Raw genomic sequence first — 12,722 nt, 5'->3', positions numbered from 1 at the left:
TGATCTCTCTCTCTCTCTCAATCTGTCAAATAAATAAATAAATCTTAAAAAAAAAAAAAAGATTATCAGTATAAATGACGTAACTGTTAATCTCGTATAAAACTGTCTCAGCAAGCAGCCGGGTAAGTCAAAACTACCAAAGAAGATAATTTTTTATAAAACAAATTTCACAGTGGGCAAAAGAGATTTACTTGACCCTTATTAGTAAAATTTCAAATGAGTTGTTTCATTTCTATTTAACTGTCCCTCAGTTAACTGAAAAATTACACTAAAAACATTGCAATTTAATTTCTGAACTCTTCAAAAGACCAATACAAGAATTCCTTTTAACAGATTACCTCCAAGTGCTGAAAGGGCCTCCATGAGCCATATGGCTCTGGTAGTGGGGAAGAAAGACTCTCTGTCATTCCTACTGATGTGGAAGGAATGGGAAAAAGCCTAGTGCAAGCACCACCCTGTCTGGGATGGGAGAGTCCTGCCTCACCCACAGCCACCTTCCCTCCTCTCGAGTTAATGCTTCTGTTAAAGAAAGTGTGCCATGACCCGAATGCACATCTTCAAAGCCTGTAAACTCTCTGCACTGTTTTCCAGCTTGACATCATGCACTCTTCTGCAGGAAAGGATTTTTTTTTTTTTTTTAAAGTAGGCTCCACATTCAGCTTGGAGCCCAATGCAGGGCTTGAACTCACGACCCTGAGATCAAGACCTGAGATCAAGAGAGTTGCATGCTTAGGGGCGCCTGGGTGGCTCAGTGGATTAAGCCACTGCCTTCGGCTCAGGTCATGATCTCAGGGTCCTGGGATTGAGCCCCGCATCGGGCTCTCTGCTCTGCGGGGAGCCTGCTTCCTCCTCTCTCTCTGCCTGCCTCTCTGCCTACTTGTGATCTCTCTGTCAAATAAATAAATAAAATCTTAAAAAAAAAAAAAAGAGTTGGATGCTTAACCGACTGAGCAAGCCAGGTGCCACAGGAAAGGATTTTTTAAACTGACAATGCCTTTGGGAGCAGGAATGTCATTCAAGTCCCTAGGATACTTGGACTTACCGAAAGGTTGGGTACAGAGGAGGTGCTTAATAATGTGATTGTCGGGCTACTCTCAAAGGGGCTTACCTGAGTCACATACTGTTACAGGGAATGTAAATCATACATCATCAAACTGGACTTGACCAACTCATTAAGTGGTGAGCGCCACACTGACAGCTGCCTACACCTCCAAAGCTGCCCCGTGTTGCATTCTGATGCGGGACACAGGGTCTGCAAACCCTGGGGGTGTCAGGTATGGCATGGACATAAAAAATGTCAACAGGCAAAGAAATAAAAAAATAATAAAGCATGATGTCTTAGTGTTTCAGTTAGCCCAAGTATACTAATGTTAGTCTGATAACTGTTACTCTCAACAAATTCGAAACAATTACCCTATTACAATATTTAACCAGCAGCCAGCTAATTTTCTGATTGTATAAAGAGACAAGATGCTCTGAATAAATGTTATAGGGTAAATTACAAACTTTGTTAATATTAAGTGAAATTGAGCAACATGGGTTAGAGAAAAGGGAGACCGCCTCCTACAGACATGCATGTGTGCGTGCGTGCGTGTGTGTGTGTGTGCGCGTGCGCGCGCGTGGGCCCTTGGGCCTCTGTGGTGAGACACCTGGGGGAAGCACTGCCTCATGCAGGACAGAAGGGCAGTTAGTGGAGGGCCAGGAGAAGCATAAAGCGCCCAGGAGCACTGCCCCTCCTCCAGAGAGCAGATGGGTCAGAGTGTACTTAACCCTTCGGGCGCTTTCGTCCCTCGACCAGGAAAGTGTGGAGGGGAAGGAAGGCAGAGACGAAGAGGAGGTCACAAGCGCACTCCTCCCGATCTGGAAGGGGAAAAAAAAAACCACACTCGGCAAAATACAAAACAAACAAAAAACCCTACCACCTACCCTGGCTTCAGCCCAGGGCTTCCCAGTAAAAGAATCCTAAAAAGTAACTCACTGTGTGAGATCAATGCTGAAATTTCTGTGACAAGCAGGCTCACTGCCATGCTAACTGATGACAGGTCCCCAGAAATGTTTACGCCTTTAGTGAGATGTCTCCCAGAAATTTCTTGGAATTACAAAGCTAATTTTCCATCAGAGAAAAGATAACACCTAGCTTAATTTGTTCATTTTGTCAGATTTTTTTTAATGGATAGCCTTAAATGAATATTTGTTTTTTAATCAGGATATACTTGAAATAAGAAACTATATGAATGGTTCAGTTGGTATAGGTTATTAATCTATTCTTCAATACAGATACAGAACTTTAGCAATAAAATAACATTGCATTCTAAATGTTTCTAAAATAAAAAAGAATACTCTGAAAACTGACAAAGTTGCTTTTCCTAATTTTTGTTTTCAGTTATACAAAAATAAGATTAAGTTAGTTCGATGGCATTTCCATTACACCAAACATATCTAATCAATTGCCTTAGAATGTTTTAGCCCAAACAACTTAAAAAGCTGAAGAGACCCCCCCCAACTACGATACAATAACACTGAAATTTTTTGCACTTAAGCCTGACAAAATTAAACTAGAGCTTAATTTACTAGACCATATCCTTTACTCTGCATTTACTCAGAATTTCTTAGAGACTCCTATAAAATTTGACTAAAGAAATAACAACTTTCGTTTCATGAAAGATAAATACTACTCTCTGAAAAAAACAAAGTTCTAAAGGACTGTGACATTTTGTCAAAACTTGGGTTTTTAAAATAAATTAATCCAAAAGAAATGTAACATTTGGAAACCTCAAAACACAATGCTTATTCCACTGTAGAACGAGGTGGTTAGCAGCCTGTTACAGAATGCAATCTACAGAATACAATACTTGTAAAATTGGCATAGAGGTTTTACATTTCCCTTTTATGAAATGACACAGCAACATTTTCTCCATGAAGGGGAGGAGAGGGATGCAGAAGCTAAGCAGGCAGGCTGACCACACACCGAGAGGCTGAGGAGGCGCGGAGGCTTCCAGACCTACCCTGCACGTCCAGGCCACACACACCACCTGCCTGTCCGGGAGGGAGCAGAGAAGGCACGCTGAGTTCTAAGGGCTCCATTTCACAGAGGGGCACCTATCTGTCTACATCAAAGAAGATGGCACTTCCTTTTGCTGGTGACCTTTACCATTTGTTTTAGGTTTCAGAAGTAGGGAAGAAAAGTTTGTTACAAAAGAAGTTCCAGTACTGGCTGGCTGGGAAAGATACGGATATGAGGGAGAAAAGTTGGCGGGGGGCGGGGGGGTTTTGCAGTGCTGAACAGGAACCAGAACCTGAACCTTGCTGGAAAACTTTCAGCCAATGGCCCTGTCTGCTTGTGGGAGTATAATGAGCATCTGTTGACATGTTAATACAGCAAACACAAGGATAACTCTCCTAGCCCAATTTTGCAAAGCAGAGACACAGGGATCTGCAGGTTTAGAAAAGGGAATGCAAGAGTCAGGCTGGACAGAGAGTGAAGAGCGTAAGCGCCGGTGGTGTTACTTACGTGCGCGGGGAAAGGCTGGAGTCGCGTCCTGCTCTCTTCGGGGTGGTTCACTTCTCCCATGGGGAGATACGGTTTCTGACCTGATCCCGTCTCGTACATGGACATGGGCCTACTGCCCCGGGCAGACGGACGTCGCTTTAAGGAAGAGTGGTTTGAAGTGTCTGTGTACTCAGAACCAGTTTGCACCTGATAAATATTGGTTGTGGCCTGTTTCCTGAGGTTCGAATTTTCACTCTGGAGTGTTTGAAGCTGAAAGAAATGTTTGGCAGTGGGACGGTGTTTTTCTATAGCAAGCAGAAAAAGCAAACACCAAGTAAACGCATACAACTACCAGCTTTGAACAGTAAGAACAGTAAGAGCTAGCTGGGTCGAAAGTTCCAGGCAACTACAAATAAGAGCTCACTCTCCTAGAATGAGTGACACACAATCAACTCACTTTAATAAAGCAAATTAAACAGGCTTGACTGCTCATTGCAGAAAAGTTACAGTTTGGACTTTTTAAAAACAAAATGTCTAACCACTTAAAAACTGGTCATGGTGGGCCTGGGAAATGTTTGCAGGCAAGCCAGACTCTGGATTCTTCTAAGGCTGTTTCAAGCAAGAGCTTGAGATCATGAAGATTTAGATAAGCTGCTTTTCAAATGAGCCCTGAGCAATTTGCAAATGCCAAAAACGCCAGCAGACGCCATGGAAGCAGCACAAAGGTAACCGCAGTTGCTTTGCAAAGCAAGAAAGACAGTGAAGTTTAGCTTATGAAAAATCAGATGAGCTATTGCTTCCCAAAAAGCCAACAAGAAAAATTAGGATCAACAAATTTTTATTACAGAATAATCTTGATATTCCAAACAATTTAGAACTTCTTAAAAAAGAGGGAACCGAATCATGGTATGTTTGCTATATTAACATATCACGAAGAAAACTGGAGGCCTATCAAACTACGTTAACATCTTCATCTGAATGCTCCACGTAGCACGCTTGCTTCCCTCTGGTGATCGGTCAGCTTTCCACCAGGGCCAGAATATCTGGCCTCTCCTTTGGCTTTGTCACCCAAAAACACGACCTCACGGTGTCGGCTTTAATCACTCTAATCTGTCTGGCATCACCCTATTTTAGTTAAAAGCTGTCACTTGGAGACCCTGATTGCTCCTTCCATTCCTCACATGCAGGCTGCTTCATGGTGTTTGATGAGTTAGAGTTAAGGGATCAGCAAGGAATCGTGTTACTCCTTAGCGTCTGGCATTTGAAACACAATTAACTGAGTCCCGTCTGCACAGTGTCCTTCCCCTCTGGTGCTCCTTCATCTTCCAAGACATTTTATAAGCTGGGTGTGGTGTAAGTTCAGCTGTCTACTCTTTGACAGAGACTGTAAATTCTGACCAAATTCCCCACCGGGGCCAGGGCTCAAGTCCGCAAGCAAATGCATTTGCACCAGAAGATCGTTACTTTTTCAATAGCAAACCCATTCACTGTTAGGAGTGACTTTCAATTTGTATTTAGAGAGCACCGGTCTGTGAATTTGTATTTAGAGAGCACCGATCTGTGAATTTTACACCAATAGTCGCTGCTCCTCTTCATTAATTAGCATCTTTTCCAAGCAACTGTTAAACATGAAAGATCAGATACACATCATGCTACTTTGTCAACTACATAGATACAAAAACTTTTACCTAACTTTGCAATAAAACCAACACATCTTTGCAAAATAAGCAAATTCTACATACTTTACAGTAATAGCACCAAATTTTGGGGACAGTCTGATTTATACTACCTCTGCCACAGAAATACCCTCATTTCTGTTTTTTCACAGGATGATCCACTAAGGAGTGATAGAGTGCTTCTATACCACAAAGGCTTATGGGGTATAACTTCTTTGTGCAACTCATTTTCTAATGAAAGAACAGCTGCAAAGTAACAAGCAGCCACTGAAAATTCCTGCATTCCAGGATAGAGACAAGCAGAAGGTGCCTATCAAACTACTTATTAGTGAGCCCATGTCCTAAAGGGAAATGGACACAGTCCAGAAAGTGAGGAGCAGAACCGCACACGCCCCTCCATGAATGACCAGTGTGTCTGGTCATGTGCGTCTGTCTATGTAAAAACTTTCTCTTAAGAGTTTTTTAGATAATGCCTTGTCATCCAAAAATGAATGCCTTGAAATTTGAAACTTCAACTTAACACTTGTCATGCCTCTAAAATATCCAGTGTGGATTTTACTTGAATGTATTTGAGAGCACAAGTTCCTTGTCTTGATTTTAAAAAATTTTAGTCCTTGGTATTTAGAGAGATGTCCTAGAATAAACTTGATTGATGCTATCTTAGTAAGAATCAGACTATACATGTTTGTTTGGAAGGAGCGAAGCAGGAAATGAGAAGTTACAGGTAATTCAATACCTCTAGAAATCAAAAGCATTTCTAAGAATTGAGATAATCCATGAGCAATGGCAAATAATTTCACTTTGCATTTCTTAAGGCTCAAGCCATTTGCTTTCAGAGATATGAGGTTATCTCTGGCAATTTCTACAAATACTAAAGGAGCATTATAGTCAAAAAGGAAAAAAAAGTGATGGTTAGCAGACTGATTTACACTGGCAAAGTCAGCATGTTTCAGAAAAAGTCACCTCAATAAAAATTATTAGTTCAATTAATGGGACAAACTGTAATTCATTAAACGAAAGATATTTCAGAAAAGACCGAAGAAGTGCCAGCCCTGTATGATACAGCAGAAGGGCTCTTGGTCTACCCTGTTCACGGCTGCACACCAGCCCTTGATAGGGCCAGGCTGGCCCAGAACAAAGGGTGAATTAAAATCTGGTTGATCTTCAGGCAGTATTATAGGTTTGGGGCCATTAATCTAAAAAAAAAAAAAAAAAAAATCTAGAACTCCACACCAAAAGAATCCTAGACCAAGCCCTGAGCGAGAGTGTTTTACAGCGTCCTTCCCCAACAGGCAGAGGGGACAGACCACCTTCTTCTAGTTCTTTGGGCTTCCTTTAGGGGACATGACTGGGAAAGACCCAGCCACACAGGGAGTGCACCTTGTCCTCTGTTCCTGATAAGGATTCTGAAACTTTACTCTTCAAATGGCAGATTAAGACACAGATACATACTTTGTTTTGTTTCTATTTAAGGGAAGTGCACAAAATCTGACAGGGACAGCCTTCTCATAAAGAGTTGCACACATAATCCCCCTTTAAGCATACTCCTTGCTACTAGTAGCCATGCTCCTTTTAGGGGCTAATATATTCATGTATTTCTGACTCTCCCAAAAGGCAGTGAACGAGAACATGCCAGGCAAATGAGATTGTTTCTTACTAGTGTACAGCTCTCGCTAGTGAAAACGAAAATGTTTTCTTATATTTATGGAGTCCCTACCCCACAGCAGGCCCTGCTCTAGGCTCTGAGGATATCCTAAATTAGTAAGTACTGGGGATGTGGGGACAAAGCTGCCAGAGCTGGGTGGGTAACAACAGAATATGAGTGAGCAGGGATGGCACCCTCTGCACGGGGCACCGAGAAGGGCTTCTGCCTGCTCTGTCTTCATGGTGTGGTTCTTTAGAATGAGCAATAGGATGGCGTGCATCCATGAGGGGCATCCACATTCCCAGGAAGCATGGAGCAGTGCAAGGGTAGCTGCAACTACATTCAAGTGCCTGGGAAACTCACTCTGGACTTGTTTTTAACCAAAATCACTTCATCTGAAATATCCAAATACATACTGCTTCCAAAAAGCTTGGCCCAAAGGTTTTTAGGTCTGTAGGACTAACTGGTTTTCTTCCCTCGGCCCACCAGCATTGTGCCTGGGATTCTTCCTTATACTACGGGTTAAAGAGTCAATCATCCTGGCATTTATTAACATGTTACCTTTTTCTGCATAATTCTCAGCTCGTCACTCAAGTTGTTATTCACCTTCATTAGCTGTTGTATCTTGGCCTCAGAAGCCACTAGAGCGTTTTTGACCTCCATAAATTCCTGCACAGTGACTGGTCCATCTGATAAATCTGAATCTAGGCTCTAAAAATAAATTGGGGAAAATGTTCACAATCTGAGATGTAACATTCAAGACTCATAGCTAAAGAATTTCAAATTCTGACCATGCCAGCTGAACTGCAAAGTTAATCAAAGCAAATCAAGGCTTCTGGGAGGAACACAAAAATAAAACATAAAGGTAGGGTTACTATAATATCTGAAAAATATCAGAGTCAGTATTTTCTAACAGAACAGGGAGTGTGGCCACAAATCTAGTCTGACGAAGACTCTCGGAGCATCTGTCTTGTATTGCCTGCCTGCCTTTCTCTTGCTCATTCCTTTTTCCTTTTTTCAATACATTCTTTCAGTAATTCCTTCATTCCGACCTATTTGTATTGAGCATCAGGCAGTATTCTAGGGACTTGGGATATATAAAAAAAGAAAGGAGACAAAGATTACTGCTTCCATGGTGTTTATATCCCAGCAGAGTGGGAGAGGGACAAAATAAAAACAAGTGACTATCTAGTATGACAGCAGATGACAAGTGCTGTGAAAAACAGAGAAAATGGAGCAAGGTGAGGGGCTGGGGAGACAATTAGGGGTGAAGGTGGGTGCCTTTTAATGAGACAGGTGGGATAAGGCTTTGGGTAGGTGAGACATGAGTAACAGCTGGAATGACATCAGTCCAGTGGCTGTCTGGAGGAATGTTCTAGCCAGCAGCAGAGCTTAGCCAGAGGGAGCAGGTGTGCAAGGCAGAGAGGACGCCAGCTGGTAGGATCCCATCATGACTTTGGCTTCTGGTCTGAATCTGGTGATTCTGGGGACCCTGGGCAGGGGCGTATCAGATGGGATAAGTGACTCTTGCTGTCCCCTCTGCATTCCCTGTATCTACCCATGGCACTACTCTTCTTGCAGTCGTGTGAGCTGAACAGCTCTGGATACATCTTCTGTAGGCCTACGCCCCCGCTTCAAACATTTGAACTTATTGCTGAGACCTGTTTATCTGCTTTGTTTGTCCATTCTCAAACATTTGCTGAGCTCCTCTGGGGCGAGATCTGGGGCAAGGTCTGGGGACTGAGCAGCAGGTGGACCAGCAGGCCTCCACAGCCTTCTCCTTGGGTCCACACTCACTTGGCTACTGTGACTTCCCTTCCATCTGGATCCTCTTGGCATGGGCTCCACGGCGGGCTCTTCAGCAGTATCCCAATGGGGTTTCCTTCCTCTGCTCTCTGACCTACCAAGAACCATCCTCCCCAAAGAGAGGAACCCAAATTGCTGACTATCGCCTCACTGCCCTGCCTAAGAGCTTCCTGGGCTCTACACTGCCTGCCAAGGTGGGGACTCTTCTGTCTGAGGTCATGTTCCTCCATGGTGTGACCCCTGCCCTCTGCTACAGCTATGTGTCCCAGTCCTTTTAGGCTGTCTCTACCAAGAGCAGGTTCTGCAAGACATCCTCCTTCACCTTCCCTCTGCCTAGATCACCCTCCCCTGTCTCCCCACATACCTAATCCCATGCATCCTTTTAAGGCACATGTTGACAGGACACTTACACAGTGCCCCTGAACACTTGTCCTTGCCAACAAGCTGGGTCTCCTCTCACACCCCTAACCCCAGCTTCCATTTGTTTCTTATGACATGTATCACTTTGTACCGCTGACTGCAGTTCCCTTTCCTAACAGGCAGGGGTGGCCTCACAGGAAAGGGACTGGGCCTCATTTGGGAGAGTGATCCACAGAAGTTACTTGGTAAACATTTGCTGAGGGAATAAAACACATCAGCCCCTCCTCACAAGTTTTATAAATCCCAACCTTAACTCCAGGGCACTCTTCACAGTGGTTTACAAACAAGATGACTTTGCAGGAGCAAAGATCCCAAGAAACATATTCTCCCTTTCTGTGTGCATTGTGTGACCTCACCTTCTGCCTGTTTGCTTTGCTTGCAGTGGCTTCCAGATCCGTGTCTTCATCGGAGGCCACACTGTCATAGTCTGGCTGGTCATTGTCTTGACTCTCAACACTGTGTTGGTTACTGATTGTTTTCAGTATGAGCTCCACATTGTCTATCAACAGAAGAAATAACTTTTCTTCAGGCTTAAAAAAACTTTTTCCCCTAAAATCCACTGGGAGGAGTTTTGGGTTTAGCCATTTAAAGATTAAAAGAAAATGACAGAAATCCCAATGTTATAGTCACACTAATGTTAAGAATCACAGAGCAAGTTATCAACCAGACAGAGGTCTACCGTCAACTGCACAGAGGCATTTCAGCGTCCCTCTGGGTCACTCACCAAATCTGGGCAAATTAATTAGGTGGTTTATGAAAGTGCTGCTCAGACTGAGAAGGCAGGTTCCCAAGTTTCTCATCATTCCAGGAGACAGAGTGTAGTTCCACATCAGGGAACTAAAGTTGTAACTATTATAAAATTAACCGTGATTCAACTGTAACTGTAACTTGTTTACAAGGTACTGTCACTGTAAGGACACTGTTAAAATGGAGCCTGGAAACTTGTTGCTCAAAGAACAGGCTCGCTGGCATTTAGTCCTGACTGCCAGAGAGAACAGAGAAAACAGAACAACCCAGTGGACAGACACACGTGCACACCAGGGAGGTATGGCCTACGGGGGAGCAGGGATGATTCTATAGGCTCTAACACATTTTGACTAAAAGATTTCACAAATTATCCAAGTCTCTCCAACTTCTCTGAGGCAAGTAACTCAAGGTGACCTCTGATTTCCAATAGGAATTTTTATTTTTCAAATTAATATTTAAAATGGATATATCATCTGAATTACAGAAGTAATACTCAATACAGAAAATCTGAGGGACGCCTGGGTGGTCCAGTTAGTTAAGCATCTGCCTTCGGCTTGGGTCATGATCCCAGGGTCCTAGGATCGAGTCCAGGATCTGGCTCTGTGCTCAGCGGGGAGCCTGCTTCTCCCTCTGCCTGTTGCTCCTCCTGCTTGTGCTCTCTCCCTCTCTCTCTGATAAATAAATAAATAAAATCTTAAAAAAAAAAAAAAAAGGAAAGAAAGAAAAGAAAAGCTGAAGCTAGTGGTAATCAATCATAGCTGTTGATTTATTCTGGTCTATATCTTTCTGGTCTTTTCCCTAAACACATAAAGAGTCCATTTCATCACTTGTAGTTGGTATGGTCCCTAAAGGTGTGAAGGCTGAATTAACAAGTCTTGAACCACTGTTACAAGAGGACACACAGGGGTAGGTTCCTGCCAGCCTTAGCTCATGATTTTGTTCACTGATCAATACAGAACCTTACTTTATGTGTGTTTCTGCTTACCCACCATTTTGTATTTTCATTTTAAAATTTTTTATCTTTTTTTTAAAGATTTTATTTATTTAATTGACAGAGACAGACAATGAGAGAGGGAACGCAAGTAGACGAAGTGGGAGAGGGAGAAGCAGGCTTCCAGCTGAGCAGGGAACCCGATGTGGGATTGGATCTCAGGACCCTTGGATCATGACCTGAGCTGAAGGCAGATTCTTAAGGACTGAGCAACCCAGGCACCCCAATTATACATTTTTAGAAAAACATTTATCTAGAGGCGCCTGGGTGGCTCAGTGGGTTAAGCCTCTGCCTTTGGCTTGGGTCATGATCTCAGGGTCCTGGGATTGAACCCCCTGCATCCAGGTTCTCTGCTCAGGAGGGAGCCTGCTTTCCCCTCCCCCTCTGCCTGACTCTCTGCCTACTTGTGATCTCTGTCTGTCAAATAAATAAATAAAATCTTTTAAACCCCCCCCCAAACAAAAAAACATTTATTTATTTGAGAGATAAAGAGTGACAGAGCGTGAGTAGGGGAGGGGCAGAGGGAGAGAATATTTCATGCAAACTCCATACTGAGTGTGGAGCCTCCCATGGGGCTCAATCCCACAACCCATGAAATCACAACCTAAGGGGCGCCTGGGTGGCTCAGTCGGCTAAGCATCTGCCTTTGGCCCAGATCACGATCCCAGGGTTCCTGGGATCAAGCCCTGTGTCAGGCTCCTTGGTCAGCAGGGAGCCTGCTTCCCTCTCCCTGCCACTCCCCCAGCTTCTGTTCATGTTCTTTCTGTCAAATAAACAAATAAAACCTTAAAAAAAAAAATCACGACCTGAGCCAAAACCAAGAACGCCCAACTGACTGAGCCACTCAGGCGTCCCTGTTCAGACACCTTTAATATACACTGTTTATTCAATAACAGTGAACTCACAGCCAAGAGCACTAAAACCCATGTTTGAATGAAACTTATCTAACACAGGTATTTTCTCCATAAGGCACATCACAGCTTTCTTGTGCTAAGAAGCCCCAGACAGCACTAAGGAACTATGCTTGGGGGCCATTTTAAATAGCAGAATCATCAACAAAAAGCACAAAAATGTAAAATGTGGTACTAAGCAGACCTAAAAAGGACACTTATAACAGTATGACAGGTGAGACAAAAGGACAAATGGTTTGTTAAATTTTAATTGAGAAAGTGAGTTTTGGACAACTCAAATTTTTTGCCTCTCTGCACATGTCCATAAGTTGCCATGAAAATGCCGATTTCGAAGTTACAGATAAGTTTTAGTAGATGAATTTGCAAATATGTGATCTGAAATAATGAGGATTATGTATTTACACAGTACTTAATGTGGTATATTTACTTGTACATATGTATGTGTATAAATGTTTTCCTTACAAAATGGGGATTACATTAAATACTTAAAAAAAGACTAATCTATTCCTTTATGTTATGTCATTATATATTCTTTGGGGGGGGAAATGTCTGCATTATTCAAATATATGATTTTCACTACTCTATTATTTGTTTCTAATGTTTTCATAAAAGTATTACATATTCCCACAACATCTCTGATTATTTCCCCTCAAATTAATAGAAATAGTAACACCAAATCAAAGAGTATATACATTTTGAGATTTCAAATGTATGTATCACTGCACCTTCACCAAAATTTAGTAGATTTTCTTAAGAATTTGCTTATTCCTGGTTGAGCCAGTAAAATCAAAACCAAACTAATGTCAGTTAATGAACTGAAACCTTAATTTTTTTTTAAATTTTATTTATTTATTTGACACACAGAGATCACAAGTAGGCAGAGAGGCAGGCAGAGAGGGGTGGGGGAAGCAGGCTCCCTGCTGAGCAGAGAGCCCGACATGGGGCTCGATCCCAGGATCCTGAGATCATGACCTGAGCCAAAGGCAGAGGCTTAACCCACTGAGCCACCCAGGCGCCCCTGAAACCTTAATTTTTA

General features: G+C 42.8%; 1 protein-coding gene across 22 annotated transcripts in view; it reads right to left on the bottom strand.

Annotated features, from left to right (window-relative positions):
- GIT2 (GIT ArfGAP 2) overlaps nucleotides 1–12,722 on the bottom strand; it is a 57,581-nt gene that overhangs the window by 12,027 nt on the left and 32,832 nt on the right. For 9 of the 22 annotated variants that reach the window (XR_006820968.1, XM_046024107.1, XM_046024108.1 and 6 more), the window contains 4 exons: nucleotides 9,394–9,536; nucleotides 7,373–7,522; nucleotides 3,512–3,760; nucleotides 1,771–1,860 (listed from right to left, as the gene is read on the bottom strand). Coding sequence is in view for 21 of the 22 variants with exons in the window: in XM_046024107.1 (XP_045880063.1) it covers nucleotides 1,771–1,860; nucleotides 3,512–3,760; nucleotides 7,373–7,522; nucleotides 9,394–9,536 (632 nt within the window). In the remaining variant the exon portion in view is untranslated. The other 13 variants (XM_046024121.1, XM_046024122.1, XM_046024123.1 and 10 more) reach the window with 9 other exon arrangements.

This window comes from Meles meles, chromosome 12 (assembly GCF_922984935.1).
Source record: "Meles meles chromosome 12, mMelMel3.1 paternal haplotype, whole genome shotgun sequence".
Taxonomy (NCBI): Eukaryota; Metazoa; Chordata; class Mammalia; order Carnivora; family Mustelidae; genus Meles; species Meles meles.
Note: the sequence above shows the minus strand (reverse complement) of the source record. Positions and strands in the feature narration are given on the sequence as shown.